Source organism: Carassius carassius, chromosome 21 (genome assembly GCF_963082965.1).
Source record: "Carassius carassius chromosome 21, fCarCar2.1, whole genome shotgun sequence".
NCBI classification, from domain to species: Eukaryota; Metazoa; Chordata; class Actinopteri; order Cypriniformes; family Cyprinidae; genus Carassius; species Carassius carassius.
In genome coordinates this window covers 20,291,809-20,314,162 of record NC_081775.1, presented here as the reverse complement: position 1 = coordinate 20,314,162, position 22,354 = coordinate 20,291,809, and the positions used below count along the sequence as shown (strand labels likewise).

Here is a 22,354-nt window from a genome sequence, read left to right as displayed (position 1 = left end):
CCTGTTGTCCCTGTTTCTGTCTTTCAGAAGGAGAACATGGTCTTGCCAAACGTGCCCACAAAGTATCTGGACCTGAAGGAAGTGTTCAGTAAGTCCCGTGCTGCTTCTCTTCCTCTGCATTGTCCCTACAACTGTGCCATAGATTTAGTGTCAGGTAAGTCTCCGCCTAAGGGCAAGTTATACTCTCAGTCTATTCCTGAGAGGGAGGCCATGGAGAAATACATTTCTGATTCCTTAGCCTCTGGGTTCATCAGACAGGTCACTTCCTGTTTGTTGTTGGCGGCTGTACTGCGTTTGAGCTCCGTCACTATATTCTTTTCATTGACTATTTTTAACTCAAAAATCAATTTTATACATCATCGTTTCCGTTTAAATAACGTGTGAATATATCCTCTATTGTATTCTACAACAAAAACAATCAGAGCGCCTCGCTATCACTAGTTTTATTTTGATCTCCCGGGTCCGCTATTAGCTTTTAGCCCGTTAGCATCAGCGGCGTCGTTGCAGCTAACTGCGCTTACGTTGCTAATACTCTATTCACACACATTACCACTGCTGTACTCACTGTTACTTGCTTTAATGGCGGATGAATGTCTCCACTCTGTGCAGCTCGAGCTCGAGGCCGTGGGAAAGCAGATTCGCGACCTGGAGGTGAGGCAGGCCCAGCTGAGAGAGCGGAGAGCCGCGCTGGAATCATCCCGGGCTGACGCTCACAAGTCCGGGGTAAGTATACAGCGATCTGCTAACAGTCCCACCACGTCTACTCCGTGTGTTTCTCTGCACAGGCACGGTGCACCCAGGACGCGATCTTCCCAGATGTCCTTCACTGCGACGCCGGGACATCACGGACCCTGGGTGCATCCACAGCGGAGGACGCGAGCCGGGTCCCGGGCGACGACTTCTCCCCCTCCTGCCTTCGACATCTCCATCCGGAACCGCTTCGCTCCCCTCCGCGAGACAGGACGCGACGCTGTGATCATCGGAGACTCCATCGTCCGACACGTAAGTGCTACGTTAGCCGAAGGTAAAGTGCACACTCATTGTTTGCCTGGTGCTCGTGTTCTCGATGTTTCTGCGCAGATACCCGCGATCCTGAAGGCCGACGAGAGCCCCAGAGCGGTCGTGCTTCACGCCGGGGTTAACGACACCACGCTGCGGCAGACGGAGACGCTGAAGAGGGACTTCAGGAGCCTGATCGAGACGGTTCGCAGTACGACACCCGTGGCGACGATCGTCGTGTCAGGACCACTGCCCACGTATCGACGAGGACACGAAAGGTTCAGTAGACTTTTTGCTTTAAATGAATGGTTGTTGTCATGGTGTAAAGAACAGAAACTGCTATTTGTTAATAACTGGAATCTTTTCTGGGAGCGTCCTAGGCTGTTTCGCGCTGATGGATTACACCCCAGCAGAATCGGAGCGGAGCTGCTCTCTGACAACATCTCCAGGACACTTTGCTCCATGTGACTAGTAAGACAATTCTCTAATAACTATTATGATGAGTTTTGTTCCACCCGCTTAAATGATAAAAGTACTTGTGCTGTAAAAACTATTAAGACTATGTCTGTTCCCCGAATAGTGAGGTCAAAATATAATGTAGGATCTAGAAAAAATCTTATCGTAATTAAACCAGAAAAATGTAAAGTAAATTAACAAAAACAATTTTTAAAGTTTGGGCTCATAAATATTAGATCACTCACACCCAAAGCAGTTATTGTAAATGAAATGATCACAGAAAATAGTTTTGATGTACTCTGCTTGACTGAAACCTGGCTAAAACCAAATGATTATTTTGGTCTAAATGAGTCTACTCCACCAAACTACTGTTATAAGCATGAGCCCCGTCAGACTGGTCGTGGCGGAGGTGTTGCAACAATATATAGTGATATTCTCAATGTTACCCAGAAAACAGGATACAGGTTTAACTCTTTTGAAATACTTCTGCTAAATGTTACACTGTCAGACATGCAAAAGAAGTCTAATGTATCTCTTGCTCTGGCTACTGTGTATAGACCACCAGGGCCGTATACAGAATTCCTAAAAGAATTTGCAGATTTCCTCTCAGACCTTCTAGTTACAGTTGATAAGGCGCTAATCATGGGAGATTTTAATATTCACGTTGATAATGCAAATGATACATTAGGACTTGCGTTTACTGACCTAATAAACTCCTTTGGAGTCAAGCACAATGTCACCGGGCCCACTCATCGTTTTAATCATACACTAGATCTAATTATATCGCATGGAATCGATCTTACTGCTATAGATATTGTACCCCAAAGTGATGATATTACAGACCATTTCCTTGTATCGTGCATGCTGCGTAAAACTGATATTAACTATGTCTCAGCATTACCGTCTGGGCAGAACTATTGTTCCAGCCACCAAAGACAGATTCGCAAATAACCTGCCTGATCTATCTCAACTGCTATTTGTACCCAAAAATACACATGAATTAGACGAAATTACTGACAACATGGGCACTATTTTCTCTAATACATTAGAAGCTGTTGCCCCCATCAAATTGAAAAAGGTTAGAGAAAAACGTACTGTGCCATGGTATAACAGTAATACTCACTCTCTCAAGAAAGTAACTCGTAGTCTTGAACGCAAATGGAGAAAAACTAACTTGGAAGTTTTTAAAATTGTATGGAAAAACAGTATGTCCAGCTATAGACAGGCTCTAAAAACTGCTAGGGCAGAGCATATCCACAAACTCATTGAAAATAACCAAAACAATCCAAGGTTTTTATTTAGCACAGTGGCTAAATTAACAAATTATCAGACGCCACCTGATTCAAATATTCCACCAACGTTAAATAGTAATGACTTTATGAATTTCTTCACTGATAAAATAGATAACATTAGAAATACAATAGCGAATGTAGATTCTACAGCGTCTAACACTTCAGTTTCATCCATCGCACCCAAAGATAAACTGCAGTGCTTTACAAATATAGGACAGGAAGAGCTAAATAAACTTATCACTGTATCTAAACCAACAACATGTTTATTAGATCCTGTACCCACTAAATTACTAAAAGAGCTGTTACCTGTAGCCGAAGAACCGCTTCTCAATATCATTAACTCGTCGTTATCTTTAGGTCACGTCCCAAAACCATTCAAGCTGGCGGTTATTAAGCCTCTTATTAAGAAACCAAAACTAGATCCTAGTGTACTGGCAAATTATAGGCCTATTTCAAATCTTCCATTTATGTCTAAAATTTTAGAAAAAGTTGTGTCTGCTCAATTGAGCACCTTCCTGCATAAAAATGATCTGTATGAAGAATTTCAGTCAGGTTTTAGGCCCCACCATAGCACAGAAACTGCACTTGTTAAAATTACAAATGACCTGCTTCTTGCGTCAGATCAAGGCTGCATCTCATTTCTAGTCTTACTTGATCTTAGTGCTGCGTTCGACACCGTAGATCATGACATACTCATAGATCGATTACAAAACTATACAGGTATTCAAGGGCAGGCTCTAAGATGGTTTAGATCCTACCTGTCCGATCGCTACCATTTTGTTTACTTAAATGGGGTGTCATCTCATTTATCATCAGTAAAATATGGAGTGCCACAAGGATCCGTCCTAGGTCCCCTTCTATTTTCAATATACATGTTGCCCCTTGGTAATATTATTAGAAAATACAGAATTAGCTTCCACTGTTATGCTGATGATACTCAGCTATATATCTCAACGAGACCAGATGAAACTTCCCAATTATCTAAGCTAACAGAGTGTGTTAAAAATGTAAAAGATTGGATGAAAAATAATTTTCTCCAATTAAATTCGGATAAGACAGAGATATTAATTATTGGGGCAAAAAACAATACACAGAATCTTGTAGATTACAATCTGCAACTAGACGGATGTACTGTTACTTCCTCTACAGTCAGAAATCTGGGTGTTATATTAGACAGCAATTTGTCTTTTGAAAATCATATTTCCCATGTTACAAAAACAGCATTCTTCCATCTTAGAAACATTGCCAAGATAAGGATACGTACTTGGAATGTAAAGGGTGTCAATAATGTTGTCAAACGGAAAAAGATACTAAATATTTTGAAAAGAGACAAAATCAATATTGCTCTACTACAAGAAACTCATTTAAATGATCTAGAACATCAAAAATTTGGCAGAGACTGGGTTGGACAACTTTATTATTCATCTTTCTCCTCCAAAAAACGTGGTGTAATAATACTGATTCACAAAAATTTACCATTTCAACTACAAACAAGTTATTCTGATAAAGAAGGTAGAATGGTCATAATAAAGGGCCTATTGTATGGAGAGGAGGTTGTGATAGTAAATATATATGCCCCAAATATACATGATGAAGAGTACTTTGCTCAGGTTTATAATAAAATAGCTAATCTAGACTGTAACAATGTAATCCTTGGGGGTGACTTTAATTGTTATCTTAACCCAGATATGGATAAATCGCCAGCAGTTGACACAGCCCCTAAAATCGCTAATATTGTTAAAACCTCATGTCAGGAGCTTGGACTGATTGATATATGGAGATTTTTAAACCCTACTGTTAAGGCTTATACATTTTATTCCTACCCACATAAAACTGCTTCACGCATCGATTACATTTTCTTTTCAAATCAGATTATAAGACTGGCTGAGAAATCAGACATCGGCCCGATGACTATATCAGACCATGCACCTGTAACCGTAACTATGTTGCCACCTCGACCCAATTATCAATCCTGGATATGGAAACTCAATCCCTTCCATCTCCTTGATGAGAAGTTAGTTGATTATTTAAAAGAACAGACAGAGGTATATTTTCAATGTAATGATACAGATGGAGCTAGAACAATATGGGAAGCTTATAAGGCTTTTCTTAGAGGAATGATAATTGCCTACACCAGTAGAAAGAAAAGGGACGCATTATCTGAACAAATGAAACTGGAAAAGAGAATTATCACAATAGAAAAACAGTTTCACTCCTCTAGATCAGCGCAACTTCTTGTTGAACTTAAATCTCTGAGAGCTCAACTAAGCCAGCTGCTCACTAGGAAGGCAGAAAGGGATATACTATTTGCGAGACAAAGATTTTTTGAAATGGGCAATAAACCTAACCGCCTTCTCGCTAGGATAGTTAAAAAGAGGTCCATAAAAGGATATATCCCAGCGATTAAAGATCCCTCGGGATGTAGAATAACAGAAAACAGCGTCCCCAATAAATGGGATGTTTAGACACTATTACGAAAAACTATATAGTTCAGATATAGATACACAAACTGCATCGGAAAATACTTTTTTCAAAGATCTTTGCATTCCTAAAATAAACAATAAACAACAAGAACTCTTAGAAGCCCCCATTTCCCTTTTAGAAATTAAAAGTGCAATAAACTCTTTACAGTCTGGGAAATCTCCAGTACCTGACGGGTACCCAGTGGAATTTTTTAAGGTTATGAATGATAAATTAAGTCCCTATCTCCTGAAGGCTATCAATACCTCGTTTCATGCATCTAAACTTCCTAATTATATGAATGTAGCTAATATTACTGTAATACACAAAAAGGGAAAGGATCCAGAGGAATGCAGCTCTTACAGGCCAATAAGTTTGTTAAATGTAGATTTAAAAGTTCTGGCTAAAATCTTGGCTAAACGTCTTGAGCATGTAGTTCTGGACATTATAGACCCAGACCAAACAGGGTTTATGAAAGGCCGCCACTCCTATTGTAACACTAGAAGATTGTTTAATATAATGTGCCACCTTGACCAAAACTCCATACCTGGAATCTTATTAGCGATGGATGCCGAAAAGGCATTCGATAGGGTGGAGTGGAGGTATATGTTCGATGTTATGGCCAGATTTGGAATTGGTGAAAACTTTATAAAATGGGTCAGATTACTTTATACGTCACCAAAAGCTGGCGTATTAACTAATGGCATCCTCTCTGACTCATTCGTACTTCATAGGGGAACACGTCAGGGTTGTCCCTTGTCCCCTCTGTTATTTGCCATGGCGATAGAACCCTTGGCAATTTATATTAGAAATAATCAAAATATTCACGGTGTTAGTATTGGTAACAGAAAACAAAAGATACTGCTCTATGCAGATAATATTTTGTTAACTATAACCAACCCCCAAACATCATTACCTGAGTTAACTGACTGTATTAAGCAATTTGGAGTCATTTCTGGATATAAAGTTAATTTTCACAAATCAGAGATTATGCCATTAGGACCACAAAATATATCTGAGCCCAATTTTGTCAAGCCATTTAAATGGTCTCCCAAAGGTATTACATACTTAGGTATCCGTATTACACATAAACTTTCACAACTGTATGACGCTAATATAAAAACATCAATACTCCGTTTTAAGGAAGACTTCGCAAGATGGTCAAAACTACCAGTCTCCTTCTCAGGAAGGATAAACCTTATAAAAATGGTAATCTTTCCAAAGATCCTATACCCGTTATCCATGACTTTTCTAAATTTGACTAATGTTGATATAAAAGATATTAACAAAGCCATGTCTAAATTTATATGGGCCGGTAAGCGATCTAGAGTTAAACTACAAACGTTACAACTACCCACTGACAGAGGTGGATGGTCACTTCCAAATTTTAAATATTATGGATGGGCAATACAGGCTAGAATTCTCCTAGATTGGATACACAAACCTGAAGATGCTCTGTGGGTAGATGCAGAACAACAGTTTTGTAATCCAGTCTCTCTGATTAATTTATTAGACCAGAAAACCCAAATTCCTGACAAGGTAAAAGAAAACCCTTTCATTATCAGAGTTGTCAAAACATGGTCACAGATCAGAAAGTCTCTTAAGTATAATCAGAGCTTGCCTATCCTTTCCACACTGACTGGTAACACAAATTTTCACTATACTGATATGGGCTCTCAATTTGGTAACTGGATTCATTTGGGAATATACAGAATATATGATCTATTCCATAAGGGTGTTTTTATGTCATTTGATGAGTTACATTTAAAGCATAATATCCCCAAAAAGGACTTCTTTAAATACTTGCAGATAAGACATTTTGTCCGGACCAGGCATACTAGTCTTACCCTGAATAGCTCTGATTTCTTTTTAGATAGATTTTTTCTTAAGGAAACTGAAATTAAACACTTCATATCCAAATTTTACTCTATGATAAGCCATCACAAAGCAGACAACCTGATTTTGTTGCAGAGGGCGTGGAGTAACAACCTGAAATTTGACATTGATGGAAATGTCTGGGAAGATATTGTCAAACTACCATTGAATGTCTCTGTCTGCAACCGATTTAAAGAGATGCAATTTAATATAGTACATAGAGCTTATATATCTCAAAATAAATATAGCACAATAAATAAAACTGTATCCCCCCAATGTCCAAAGTGCAACAACAATATTGGAACATTCTTTCATTGTCTTTGGGAATGTCCATTGGCTGTTAATTTTTGGAATAGTATTTGTGATAAACTATCTATAATATGTAAAAAGAAGGTTACAGCCTCCCCACTCATGTGCTTGCTGGGTGTATTGCCCCCCTCCCTTCTGGAACATTCGGATGTCTTTAGAACTTTATTGATGTTGGGGCGGAAAACAATTATGAATAAATGGGTTAGATCTGACCCACCCCTCATTAAGGACTGGATAATCCTTATTAAAGAAACTATACTGGTGGAAAAGATTGGATGTATGTTAAAAGGTAAATCTAAATCATTTCAGAAGTTATGGAAAATTCCTTTGAACTGTCTTGGCATTGAATATAAATCTATCATGTATCCTTAAATGCTCATATGAGGATAGTGCAAATCTTTTTTTGTTCACGCTGCTGTTTTTTTTTTTTTTTTTTTTTTTTTTTTCTTTCTTTTGAAACTGGCTAATGTTAATGCTCTATGCTTGTTGTTTATTTTGAAAAACCCAATAAAAAAAAATAAAAAAAAAAGAAACATTGCCAAGCTACGAAACATGTTATCTGTTTCTGATGCAGAAAAGCTAGTTCATGCTTTCATGACCTCTAGACTGGACTATTGTAATGCACTTCTAGGTGGTTGTCCTGCTTCGTCAATAAACAAGCTACAGGTAGTCCAAAATGCAGCAGCTAGAGTCCTTACCAGGTCAAGAAAATATGATCATATTACCCCAATTTTACAGTCTCTGCACTGGCTACCTATTAAGTTTCGTATCAGTTACAAATTATCATTACTTACCTATAAGGCCCTAAATGGTTTAGCTCCTGCATACCTAACTAGCCTTCTACCACGCTACAACCCATCACGCACCCTAAGGTCACAAAACACTGGACTTTTGGTAGTTTCTAGGATAGCAAAGTCCACTAAAGGAGGTAGAGCTTTTTCACATTTGGCTCCCAAACTCTGGAATAGCCTTCACATCCCGTGGTAACTAGGATTTACACAAGCTCCAGTCTGGATCCAGAACACCTGAGAAGAGATGATGCTGACCCTCAGAGGACCCCAGATGATCCTAACCTTGAATCAACAAACAGAACTAACAATTATTGCTACATGTGTGACTGCATCATATAATTACTATTAATTAATAATATTGATAGTTCATCATCTAGCTGACTACTTCTTGTATTATTATTATTTTTATTTTTCTAAAATCCTGTCAAACGTGCACAAACTACTAGCTACTACTAAATATTGTAGAAACATAATTTTCTGTAAAGTTGCTTTGTAACGATTTGTATTGTAAAAAGCGCTATACAAATAAACTTGAATTCAATTGAATTGAATCTGTCCTTCCTCTTCTCCAGTGGGGGCGGGATTCTTTTTTGTGGGTAAGAAGGATGGTTCCCTGCGACCTTGCATTGATTACCGAGAGCTGAACAACATCACGATAAAGAACACCTATCCTTTACCACTCATGTCTTCAGCTTTCGAGAGGTTGCAGGGAGCATCCATATTCACAAAACTGGATTTACGTAATGCTTATCATTTGGTCCGCATCAGGAAGGGGGATGAATGGAAAACCGCCTTTAATACCCCTAGAGGGCACTTTGAATACTTGGTGATGCCGTTCGGGCTCTCCAACTCGCCCAGGGTTTTCCAAGCGCTCGTTAATGATGTGTTGAGAGATATGGTAGATCAGTTTATATATGTTTACCTGGATGACATACTGATTTTTTCTTCATCTCTCCAGGAACACGTTCAACACGTCAGACGAGTGCTCTAGAGGTTACTTGAGAATGGGCTTTTTGTCAAGGCGGAGAAATGCCATTCCATGCACAGTCTGTTCTCTTCCTAGGATATATCGTCTCGTCCGAGGGAATATGTATGGACCCTGACAAGGTTAAGGCTGTGATAGATTGGCCATCCCCAGATTCCCGTAAGGCCCTACAGCGGTTTCTGGGGTTCGCCAATTTCTATCGGCCTTTCATTCACAATTTCAGCCAACTAGCCTCACCTCTGACAGCCTTGACCTCCCACAGTACTCCGTTCAGGTGGTCGGACGCAGCTGAGGCTGCGTTCGCTAACCTCAAGAGCCGCTTCATTTCGGCACCCATCCTTGTTGGCCCTTGATCCCACACGGCAGTTCGTGGTGGAGGTCGACGCGTCAGAGGTGGGGGTAGGAGCAGTGTTGTCCCAACGTGCTGCTTCGGACGATAAGGTACATCCTTGCGCGTTTTTCTCTCATCGACTATCTCCTGCTGAATGTAATTATGACATTGGCAATAGAGAGTTGTTGGCCGTCAAATTAGCATTAGAGGAGTGGCGTCACTGGCTGGAAGGTTCAGGGGTTCCTTTTATTGTTTGGACCGATCATAAGAATTTAGAGTACATTAGAACTGCCAAGAGACTCAATTGCAGGCAGGCTTGGTGGGCACTTTTTTTCGGTCGTTTTGAGTTTACTTTATCGTACCGCCCGGGTTCCAAGAATGTCAAACCCGACTCTATCACGTCTTTTTGATCCCTCCCCCCGTCCGGTGACTCCCGAGTGTATTTTACCTGAGAAGATAGTGGTCTCAGCACTCGTATGGGAGGTCGAGTTGAAGGTCAAGACGGCTTTACAAGGGGTAACGCCTCCGTCCGGTTGTCCACCGAACCGTTTATTTGTGCCGGAGGAGTTAAGGTCCGAAGTTGTTCAGTGGGGTCATTGTTCTAATGTAGCTTGTCACCCAGGGATAAGTAGAACTAATGGGTTGGTTAGACAACGATTCTGGTGGCCACGTATGGCTCGTGACGTCCGCGATTTTGTTTTGGCTTGTTCAGTTTGCGCCAGTGGTAAGTCATCTAACCGACCTCCTGATGGGCTTCTTCAACCGCTGTCTGTCCCTTCAAGACCCTGGTCCCACATCGCTCTAGATTTTGTTACCACCCTCCCGCCCTCTAATGGCATGACGGTCGTTTTGACCGTAGTGGACCGGTTCTCGAAGGCGGCACATTTCATTCCCTTGCCCAAATTACCTACAGCCAAGGAGACAGCGGTCACTGTCCTAGATCACGTCTTTCGGCTTCATGGCCTCCAGGTTTCTGACAGGGGATCTCAGTTCATATCCAAATTTTGGAAAAAGTTTTGCAAATTGCTAGGAGCATCAGTTAGCTTGTCTTCGGGTTATCATCCCCAAAGTAACGGACAGTCTGAGCGAGCCAACCAAGATTTAGAGAGGACGTTGCGATGTTTGGTCTCCAAGAATCCTTCTTCTTGGAGTCAACAACTCTCTATGGTGGAGTACGCCCACAATTCTTTGCCAGTGTCAGCTACGGGCCTTTCTCCGTTTCAGTGTAGTGTAGGGTACCAGCCACCAGTCTTTCCCAGTCTGGAATCTGAAGTCGCGGTTCCCTCCGCTCACGCGTTTGTCCAGAGGTGCCACCGCACCTGGATCAGAGCCCGCGAGACTCTGCTCCAGATGAGGGAGCGCACTAAGGCTAAGGCCGATCGCCACCGGTCAAAGCCTCCCATTTACGTTGTGGGTCAAAAGGTGTGGCTTTCTACTAGTAACATTCCTCTGCGTTCCGCTTCTAATAAATTAGCTCCCAAATATATTGGCCTGTTTACTATCACCAAGATCATTAGTCCGGTGACAGTCCGCCTCAAACTACCTCCTGCGTACAAGAGGATACACCCCGCCTTTCATGTGTCCCAAATTAAACCCGTTTTTTATGCACGTATTAATCCGCCTACTCCGGTTCCCCCGCCGCCGCGTCTCGTAGATGGGGAACCGACTTATTCGGTAAATCGTATTCTGGACTCGAGACGGAGGGGACGAGGATTCCAATACCTGGTGGACTGGGAAGATTACGGTCCGGAGGAGAGGAGTTGGGTACTTGCTAGGGACATATTGGATCACTCCCTTATTGATGACTACAATCAGCAGGTAGGCCCTTCTGGGAACTCCAAGAGTAGTTCTTAGAGGGGGGGGTACTGTCACGGTTGGTAAACCGTGATCTCTGGGTGTTTGCACTTTGTGGTGAAGTCTGTGTGTTTCGCGTCTGCACTGATTAGTTTGTGGGCGTCTCCGTTAATTCTCATCAGCAGCAGCTGTCACTCATTACTCATCCCCTATATATTGGCTTGTCTCACGTCTTGTGTTTGTGAGATCGTTGTTTAATGTCGTTTTACCCTGTTTGTCGGCTTCAGTGTTGTCTGCGTTGGATGTCTGTGTTTTCCCAGAACCTCATCCACTCTACGCACTTCCACTCAGCTACAAACACTTACCTTTGGCTCTATTCCCCGCAGTTCCTGTGCCATCCTCTCCTGCTGCCTTCTCACCGCCATCATCCGGATTCCTCATCTCCTCACCACCATCTTGGATTGTCGTCTTCCCAGCATCATTGTCCCTTCGTGTTTGTTTGTTTGTTTATTTTCATTAAAAACTCGCAATTGTTTCCAGCCTTTCCTTCACCCCACAGTCATATATATATATATATATATATATATATATATATATATTAGGGCTGGGACAACGCGTCGAGGTCATCGATGACGTCGACGCAAAAAATACGTAGACGCAAAATATGCGCATCGATTCGTCGACCTGTTTTTATTTCTCTAAAAAACGTTTGCAAAACGTTTACCTTATGTGCGCTGAATATACGCGATGGCCGATGATCAACATTCTGTCCGACGTTATATAACCAATCCAGGGGTTTTTCTGCATTGATCTTTTTTTTTTGGCGGCTGTCAAAGCCTTATTTGATCGGTGAGTGACAGTGACAGGGCGCGTACGAGAGAGAGCCCCGGCTGCACGCGCACTCACAGTCTTCAAACAACACGAGCGCTTCTTGCTCTCTCCCTCCCTTGTGCATATTAATCAAAATCATTAAACACGATAGAAAAAGGGCGAAACACCAAAGTTTCACGCGCGCTCGCGCACTCAGTCTTCAAACTACAGGAGCGCTTCTTGCTCTCTCCCTCCCTTGTGCATATTAACCAAAATCATTGGACACGATAGAAAAAAGGCGGAACGCCAAAGTTTCACGTGGAGCATTCGGAGATTTTTTTCTCCATGACAGGCTGCTGGCTCCCACTGTTAATTTTTTTTTTTTTTTTTTGTAAAAGCACTCTCTGTATTAGCTTAAAGCCCTCAAGTTTACATTTACATACTGTATTCTTTCAATTGGTCTAAACAAGTATTTTGGGTGACCTTTTTTATTGAATACTAGACATCAAGTTGTTGTTATTTTTTATCTAAAAGAACTTCTTTTTTCAGTAAGCTAGGCCCTATGTGTTCAGTAAGCTTGTTTAAGTAAGCTATGTGTTTTCAAGGTTTCAAGGTTTTATTGAATGCTGTCTCTATACAAGTGCAAAGTAATGCATTCTTAGTCAGTCTTTTATTTTGTAATTTTAAGAGCAATAAACATATATTGCAATGTTAAGGAATTGATGTTTTTTTCATTCAGATATGTAAATCAACCTGTATAAATTGTTAGTAGTCAATTAATGGGGAGATAATCGAAATCAAATCGGTCTGAAAAATTAATCGTTAGATTAAGCGATGCATCGAAAAAATAATCGCTTATCCCAGCCCTAATATATATATATATATATATATATATATATATATATATATATATATATATATATATATATATATATATTAGTATGGTGTTCCTAATAATCCTTTAGGTGAGTGTATATGATATAAGATATAAAAAAAAAATTCTAGACAACAGGACAGCACAACAGGACCCGTTAATTAAATGTCATATTGTATGTTTTGCATGATTTTGTACAATTAATCAACTTACAAACCTTAAAGGGTTAGTTCATCCAAACATGAAAATTATGTAATGAATAACTCACCCTCATGTCGTTCCAAACCAGTAAGACCTCTGTTCATCTTCAGATCACAGTTAAAGATATTTTAGATTTAGTCCGAGAGCTTTCTGACCCTCCATTGAAAATGTACAGTATACTGTCCATGTCCAGAAAGGTAATAAAAATATCATCAAAGTAGTCCATGTGACATCAGAGGGTCAGTTTAGAATTTGTTGAAGCATCGAAAATACATTTTGGTCCAAAAATAACAAAAATTATGACTTTATTCAGCATTGTCTTCTGACCCTCTGATGTCACATGGACTACTTTGATGATGTTTTTATTACCTTTCTGGACATGGACAGTATACCGTACATACATTTTCAATGGAGGGTCAGAAAGCTCTCAGACTAAATCTAAAATATCTTAAACTGTGTTCTGAAGATGAACGGAGGTCTTAAGGGTTTGTAACAACATGAGGGTGAGTCATTAATGACATAATTTTCATTTTTGGATGAACTATCCCTTTAATGCTACAAACTTCACATAACAAGAATCTGTAGGCCATACAAACACACAGATATATGGGCTCAAAAGGAGAGCAAAGATTCACATACATGTTCTATATACCAACACATCAATTACCTACAGCTTTCTCTAAAGATAGAAAATGTGTTTATCAGCACATATACTGAGACTCACAGACCTAAAGCTCTGCACCCTGCTGTTAATCACCCATCTGTGGGACTATGAACTGTGCCAGCAAGCGTATACTCACTGCAGCAGGCAGCTGTGTTCAGGTGGGTGATATGTGCTGAACATGGCTGGGCACTGCAGGGGCTAGTCAAATAGGGGGACCAAATGATGAAAAATGCAACCTCAAGGCAGACACAATTGCTTAAAAAAAGATCACACACAAAAACATATACACACAAATCCTAAGGAAACCCTTAGGATTGGAACCCTTAGAAATCTTGGCCAACTGAAAAGTATGAACATGAAAAGTATGCACATGTACAGCACTCAATACTTAATTGGTGCTCCTTTTCGATCACTTTGCAGGTTTTTTGAGTTAGAGTCGATCAGTCTGTGGCACTGCTCAGGTGTTATGAGAGCCCAGGTTGCTCTGATAGTGGCCTTCAGCTCTTCTGCATTCTTGGGTCTGGCATATCGTATCGTCCTCTTCACAATACCCCATAGATTTTCTAAAGTGAAAAAGTGAGTGAAGTGACATTCAGCCAAGTATGGTGACCCATACTCAGAATTTGTGCTCTGCATTTAACCCATCCGAAATGCACACACACAGAGCAGTGAACACACACACACACACTGTGAGCACACACCCGGAGCAGTGGGCAGCCATTTATGCTGCGGCGCCCGGGGAGCAGTTGGGGGTTCGATGCCTTGCTCAAGGGCACCTAAGTCGTGGTATTGAAGGTGGAGAGAGAACTGTACATGCACCCCCCCCATCCACATTTCCTGCCGGCCCAGGACTCGAACTCACAACCTTTCGATTGGGAGTCCGACTCTCTAACCATTAGGCCACGACTTCCCAGCACTCCCCTATGGGGTTAAGGTCAAGTGAGTTTGCTGGCCAATTAAGAACAGGGATACCATGGTCCTTAAACCAGGTAGCTTTGGCACTGTGTGCAGGTGCCAAGTCCTGTTGGAAAATGAAATCTGCTTCTCTATAAAGTTGGTCAGCAGCAGGAAGCATGAAGTGCTCTAAAACTTCCTGGTATACGGCTGCGTTGACCTTGGACCTCAGAAAACACATTGGAACAACACCAGCAGATGACATGTCACCCCAAACCATCATTGACAGTGGAAACTTTACACTGGACCTCAAGCAACGTGGATTGTGTGCCTCTCCTTTCTTCCTCGAGACTCTGGGACCCTGATTTCCAAAGGAAATGCTAAATTTATTTTCATCAGAGAACATAACTTTTGACCACTCAGCAGCAGTCCAGTCCTTTTTGAAGCAAGACGCTTCTGACGCTGTCTGTTGTTCAAGAATGGCTTGACACAAGGAATGCGATAGCTGAAAACCATTTCTTGGATAAGTCTGTGCGTAGTGGTTCTTGAAGCACTGACTCCAGCTGCAGTCCACTCTTTGTGAATCTCCCCCACATTTTTAAATGGGTTTTGTTTCACAATCCTCTCCAGTGTGCGGTTATCCCTATTGCTTGTACACTTTTTTCTACCACATCTTTTCCTTCCCTCCACCCCTCTATTAATGTGCTTGGATTGGACACAGAGCTCTGTGAACAGCCAGCCTCTTTTGCAATGACCTTTTGTGTCTTGCCTTCCTTGTGCAAGGTGTTTGTGGTCGTCTTTTGGACAACTGTCAAGTCAGCAGTCTTCCCCATGATTGTACAGAACTAGACTGAGAAACCATTTAAAGGCCTTTGCAGGTGTTTTGAGTTCATTAGCTGATTAGAGTGTGGCACCAGGTGTCTTCAATATTGAACCTTTTCACAATATTCTAATTTTCTGAGATACTGAATTTGGGATTTTTCTTAGTTGTCACAGTTCAACATTTGAAATATATCAGTCTGTGTGTAATGAATTAATATAATATACAAGTTTCACTTTTTGAATGGAACTAGTGAAATAAATCAACTTTTTGATAATATAATAATTATATGACCAGCACCTGTATATGATGTATGACGCACACACAAATCTTACTTTGCTTGACACCCTTACAATTCCCAGTGAATGAGAATGAGCAACTCCGACGTTATGTTATAAATAACTACTAACTATAAACTTCCTGAGTTTTACCCCTATTTGTAATTAACTAGCATGCGATAAGCTTGGGTTTCTACAAAATCATTCACCTTAAACTTTCCTCTGAAAATATTGTGTAGCTATAGGCTAAATAAAATAATGCAGAATTTTCAATATTAGTTAACCCCCTGCTTTAATCCAGCCTAAACCACCCTATAGCGTTAATGGTAGTCAGATCTTGTGATTTCTGTGAACAGTAAATCTAATCATTTGGCAGCTCTTCCAGCCGCTAGTGCTCCACCTGCCGCTCCCTCTCCACATCGCACCGAGAGGCGGCGGCTGATTTAAGGACCCACCCCATTTTATTTACCCCCGCCTACCGCTTTAAATTGTTTTTAACCCTATGTGCTATGTATTTACACCTATGATCACACATTGTAAGAGAAGCATAGTTTACTCAAAAATACCTCTAAAAACAGACTACCTTAAAATGAATCTGTTTTATTTACCATTTTGAGTTTTACGTTTATAGCGGATAGTGAAGATGGGCTGCTGCTCGGGGAGGTGTATGTTGATGTTCTTCTGCGCTCTTCAGCTGGTAAGTGCGTTATAGAATTGTAGTACAAGCAAGCGTCTACTCGCTGCAGTTTTGTATCGCATTTATTAATCTGTCACTGTTTATGAAATTTTGCGTTGTGATATTAACTTCGAGACGAGTTTCTGAACATCTGAACAACAAGTCTTAAAGTCCGCAGTCTTTTATGTAGTCCATTGTTTGACAGAAGGAAGGTTTTGTGCCAATAACCCTAGTTTTTTCAATTTATAATTAGTGCAAACAGACTGTAATTGTACGTAGAATTTTGGGCAGTTACTGGACTATTATTAAAAGGAAATGTTGTGAAGGAGCACTCACAAAACTAGACCACATTTTTTTGTAATAGAGTACAATGAGAACTGAAGTGAGTGCAAATAATACATTAGTGTATAGCATATTATGTTTGTAACTACTTTTTGTTTTTGCGCATATTGTATGTATAGCTTTGCTTATGTAAACAATTGTTGTTCTTTTCTCTCATTTTTATATTTCTATATTCATATTCTGTATTTATGTGTTTCTCTGTCATATGTATCAGTTCTGACTTGTTTTTCTGCTATTGCACCAAATATACCAAAAAGGATTTTTATTAAATATCCATCATCCATTTATTCAGAATTTGCTCATAGAACATAATCTAGGCTACTTATTTAAATTGCAGATTTCCTACATAAGAGATGTCAACTGTGCATTGTAATATGGAGAAATGTTTATTTAGGTTGCACATGGTTTTTCAGTGGTGTGAGATCCTTTTCTCCTCTCACAAAGTGATATTGGATTTAATCATCTCAGTTCAGTAGCTGCACTTGTGTTCTCAACAGGAGGAAACCCTCTTGTTTCTGTGCTGAACACCAACAGAGACAGTGACCTATATCTCTGCTGTTATTCTGTACCTTTGTATGGCTTTTAACTTTGGTCTAACCTTAGCTTTTCTTTCTTTCCTTTCTTTCTATTGACTGTGCAAATGTGCATGAAAGAAATAGAGAGTGGAGATGCTTATTCAGTCATATATTTTTAAATCAGCATTTTATATTAGCAATCTGATATGACATCACATTTGGACTAATCTCAGTGGATTAACTCAGCCTTGACCTTTTTTTTTTAAAATACAGTCACCTTCTAAATAAATGATGAATATTCAGTAAGACAGCGCAGAACAGAATCATACAGTTATTAGTCTTTACAGTTGTGTTGTGTACCATTTGATCTCAGGATGGCTCAAAAAGAAAATATAGCTGTATGGTTTAACTGGTTTAACAAATTCAATTTACCATTTCACACTGCCAGTGAATAGAAAAAGAGAGGTCTCCTGCATGTCTGCCATACCATGTCCAATATTGTGTAACATTTGCCACCAATAAATCTTGGCTTAACATTCATCTGTCATGTCGACTATCAACAGGTTCAGCACTGTTGCTGTGTTAATGGTGGTTTCATATATCCTTTAAATATTTCAAATGAGTTGAAGACTGTTCATGTTTATGAGTTAGATATACCAGCATGGATATATATTTTATAATCTGAGTCAGATGTCTGTTACCAAAAGCGGATAGCTCATCTGTATCTGCGAATCATCTTATTGTTTTATGTTTGGCTGGTTAAAGTCAATGCACCTCATGCTGGAACACAGCAGAGAGGGACTGTGGTGAAGACATGCTACGAATGGTTGATTTGAGGTGGAACCTCTGGGGACAGCTGGTACACAGCAGCATTATGGCATACAGATATGGGGGATGGGTGCTTAGTGGAGAGAAAGGGGTTTATGACTGCTGCAATGAAGCTTTATGAGAGGAGCAGCATCCCCCACACCCAGCACCTTCTCTCTGAATCCTGAATCATACATCTCCTCTCACTGAGTCTCTGACCTCCAAAGAGAGCCCTCATCTCCTCTCGCTCACCCTTTCTCCCTCCGCCCTCCTTTTCTCTTTCTCCACCTCTCACTTTCTATTTCTCTGTCACATGCTTTGTACCCCACTGGCTCTGTTACCCTGGCAACCCTGAGTAAAAAGCCAGCATGTGGAAAAAACAGAAGTGGGGGTTTTGTCTCTGGGAAAGAGAGATGGGGTCTAAAACCTTATTGTGTTTGGGGCAGCGTGAGGTGTTTTTGTTTGTGTAGATGCAAAGTAGCTGGTGGTTTTACTGTCCTATCAATGTAAAGAGATCTTGATCATATCATACTTTCTGGTTTTTTTTGCTAGATCACTGCTGTGGAGAGACAGGTGTTCGACTTTCTTGGTTACCAGTGGGCACCCATCCTTGTCAACTTCCTGCACGTCATTGTGGTGATATTGGGCTTGTTTGGGACAGTACAGTATAAACCTCGCTATATAGTTTTGGTGTGTACTGTATTTAACTCATGACATTTTTTGTAACTTTTGAAATTTCATAGGTATGTTAAATAATATTGCATTTAATAAAACTTATTTTATTAAAACAACAATGTAACATAACTTATTATTCATAAAAATAAATGATTTATACTTATTATTTATAAAATACTGATTCTAAATATAAAAAGATTACAAAAATACCTAAATGATCAAATGTATTAAATTCAATAATACATTTCCATTGATTAATATTATTATGTGTTTTGATTTCTTTATCAAAAACTAACAAATATCATTAAAAAATACATATTTTAGGGATTATGCATTAAACTGATCAAATTTTACTGTAAAGATGTTTATAATGTTAGAAGGGATTGTTACAAATGCTGCTCTTTGGAACTTTTTGTTGATCAAAAGAACTCAAAAGAAAAATATATCACAGTTTCGAGAAAAATATAAATCAGCACAACTGTTTTCAAAAATGATAATAATAAATGTTTCCTGAGCATAAAATCAGCATGATTTCTGAAGGATCATGTGACACTGAAGAAAATTCAGCTTTGCCATCACAGAAATAAATTACATTTTAAAATACATAGAAAGCAAAATTCAGATATTTTAAATTGTCATAAAATTTCACAACTGTTTTTGTATATTTGTATACAGTATTTGTGTAATATTGTATTTTAGTTCAAATAAATGCAGGACTGGTGAGCTTAGGAGATGTTTTTAAAAAATACATCATCCATCCAAAACTTTTTAATGGTAGCATATAATCTAATACAGTAATTTGGTTGTTAGCAGATATGGATTTTTGTTTAATGAAGTTAACTAGATGTGGTTCCGACTGAATTTTTACAAACTCTGATGTCTATTATGTTCTTTCATTTTCCTTTAGTATATAGTCTGGAGCGTGTTTTGGGTGACTTGGAATGTCTTTATCTGTTGCCTTTATCTAGACCTTGGAGGGCTTTCAAAGGTAAAGAGTCCCATTACTCATTATGTCAGTCTAGTGCTAGACCAAGTTCACATACATTCCTGTTATTGGTATGAAATGATATCATAACTGTGGTATAAGTTTGCAAACCACAGATGAACAGGATTAAACAACATTTTAAATTGACAGTACTACAGACTTAAAGTCAATTATGTTTACAAAGCCATGAATGTTAACAAATTCAGAATGCTGTGGTCTTGCAGGACAGCAATTACCTGTCATTGGGACTTTCATCTTACCGTTCATGGTGGAAAGACAATGGTCCAGGCTGTGAGAATGGAAACCTCCCAACCACTAGATGGCAGCATATGGAAAGTCCTGCTCTGGTCTCTGAGCTGGGCTGTGTGTTAGAATTTCAGTACATCGAAGTTATGCACAGCGCCCTGCAACTGTTCATTTCTGTAAGACCCTAAAACTGAAGAAGTCATTATCTGTTAAAGCTGAAGTGTGCCGAAATGAATGACTGTTTTCAAACAGGTTTCATGAACATTTCTCACAACAGTGCTGCTGTGTCAGGCATACCGACTTTTTATAATCTAAATGAATATTTAGTTGGAAAGTTATGCCTACAAACTTCAGTTAATTTTCAGTCAATTTTTTTCAAATTTAGATTTATACATATTTAGCCAAAATACAACTATTTGAATATCTGAGGGTGCAAAAAAATCTAAATACCTTCATGGAATATGATCTTTACTTAATATCCTAATGATTCTTGGCATAAAAGAAAAATCAATAATTTTGACCCATACAATGATTTTTTGGGCATTGCTAAAAATGTACCCCAGTGAATTAAGACTGGTTTTGTGGCCCAGGGTCACATATGAACTCTTCAGCTTAAAATGTTCTGTCATTCATCCATATACACCAAGTTAGAAATTAATAAATAAAAAAAACTTGTATGTGACTTTACTGATCCTGATGCTTTGTTTGTTTGCATGTAGGCCCTGGGATTTGTATTTGCCTGCTATGTTGTCAACATCTTCAATGAAGAGGAAGACACATGTTTGTATAATAATTTTTATCTTACATTTTTTAAAAGTTCCTTTAGTAATTTTGTGTATATTTTGCTGGTTCTTAATAATCTTCCTAAACAACTGATATTACTTGTAAATCTGTGAATCTGATTTTGTATTTGCATTGTGTTACTTTTCAGATTTGTATAAGTGACAGTGTCCAGATCTCATCAACCTTTTAAGAGAGAGAAGGAACATTGAGAAGGGAAAGAGATAAAAGAAAAGGACATTAACCATTCTCAGAATGGACCAGAGTGGATGGATTCCAAATGATGTATAAACATAACAAAACATGCAAATTAAGACAACAAGAGTGATGTGAATATGAACATGAAAATTCAAATGTATGTGTATGTGTGCTTTATTATTATTATTTTGCCTAATGACACTTTGAACTCAACAAGTGAACAAAAAACAAGTCACAAGACATGTTTGGCAACTATTAATCCAAAGCTAAAGGATACAGCAATGGACCTCACATGCTTTTATGAATACATATTTATTTTCCTTTCTGGATATGATTTTTCTGTGAAACAGTTTTGCATACTGTTTTAGTAAGTAGCTTCTAATTTTACAGTTCAAATGGTAGCCTATATTTTGTACATTTAGCCTACATTTTGTACATTTTAAACATGTTGTAAAGATCTCTTTCAGTTCATCTGTTTAATTGTGGAAATTAAATGAAGGAGAATGAATTGCTTTACATGCACTTGTGTCAATATACAGCAAAATGCTGTTAAATGTTTAATGATCAACATTTGTCTCTTTTACTATCTGTAACACGAGCTGTGTTTGTGAGAGGAGAGAGCAATTACAATACCTGCATGTGCTGGTCTGTGTCTTACAAGCAAAACAGAAACATTGTAAGTTAACACTTTCTGAACATTAGACCTCATTTTGTAAATGTAAATAATGCAGTGTTCATTTACTGAACACTGTATTTTGAATGCTGACTGTAGTGAGTCATATCTTTTATTTTGTTAAATTATACATGTAGTGCATATCTTAATAAATATTTGTTTGGAAAACACCACAGTTTACAGGAAAAAAGGCACTTTATTTCGTTATTATTTTCTGTCTACGAGTTTTGAATGTAGTCGAGGAGTTGCTCAATTGACTCGCATTACACTGACACCTAGTGGATAGAATGAGAAAACGCAAGTTGAATAAGTGTTGAGGAAACCGTTTGCAGCCTATACTGTATACCACATAATAACCATCAAAGCATTAGGATACCAACAATCTTGATAAATAAACCGGATTATTATGTATGCCATTACTTTGTGCAATGCAATACAATATTTTATCATCCTAGGACAACATAAGACTCCAAATCCAACATGGGAAAACATATTTAAACTTTAGGAAATTCAGCAAAAGCATCTCATCATTAAAGCTTTTTCATTATCTGTGAAGTGGGTGTACTGTTGAAACAGAGCTGCTGCTCCCTGCAGGGTTCCAGTCTCCTATAGTTTCCTACTGCA

General features: G+C 39.1%; 2 protein-coding genes across 4 annotated transcripts; both read left to right on the top strand.

Annotated features, from left to right (window-relative positions):
- The first annotated feature begins 620 nt into the window (after positions 1-620).
- Positions 621-8,532, top strand: LOC132097190 (uncharacterized). Of its 2 annotated transcripts, XM_059502818.1 has the most exons (3): positions 621-1,002; positions 1,081-1,470; positions 8,360-8,532. In XM_059502818.1, exons 1-2 carry the CDS (start codon positions 817-819, stop codon positions 1,465-1,467), a joined length of 573 nt encoding a protein of 190 aa, XP_059358801.1. In that variant the 5' UTR covers positions 621-816; the 3' UTR covers positions 1,468-1,470; positions 8,360-8,532. The 2 variants fall into 2 exon arrangements, with proteins under 2 accessions (XP_059358801.1, XP_059358799.1); XM_059502816.1 differs by having other exon boundaries at positions 626-1,470; positions 8,360-8,529.
- Positions 8,533-16,317: 7,785 nt separating this feature from the next.
- On the top strand, positions 16,318-22,047 carry nkain5 (sodium/potassium transporting ATPase interacting 5). 2 transcript variants are annotated; one of them, XM_059502815.1, is made up of 6 exons: positions 16,318-16,530; positions 18,726-18,863; positions 19,756-19,836; positions 20,058-20,255; positions 20,799-20,863; positions 21,011-22,047. In XM_059502815.1, exons 1-6 carry the CDS (start codon positions 16,477-16,479, stop codon positions 21,018-21,020), a joined length of 546 nt encoding a protein of 181 aa, XP_059358798.1. In that variant the 5' UTR covers positions 16,318-16,476; the 3' UTR covers positions 21,021-22,047. The 2 variants fall into 2 exon arrangements, with proteins under 2 accessions (XP_059358798.1, XP_059358797.1); XM_059502814.1 differs by having other exon boundaries at positions 20,799-20,859; positions 21,011-22,034.
- The last annotated feature ends 307 nt before the right edge of the window (positions 22,048-22,354 follow it).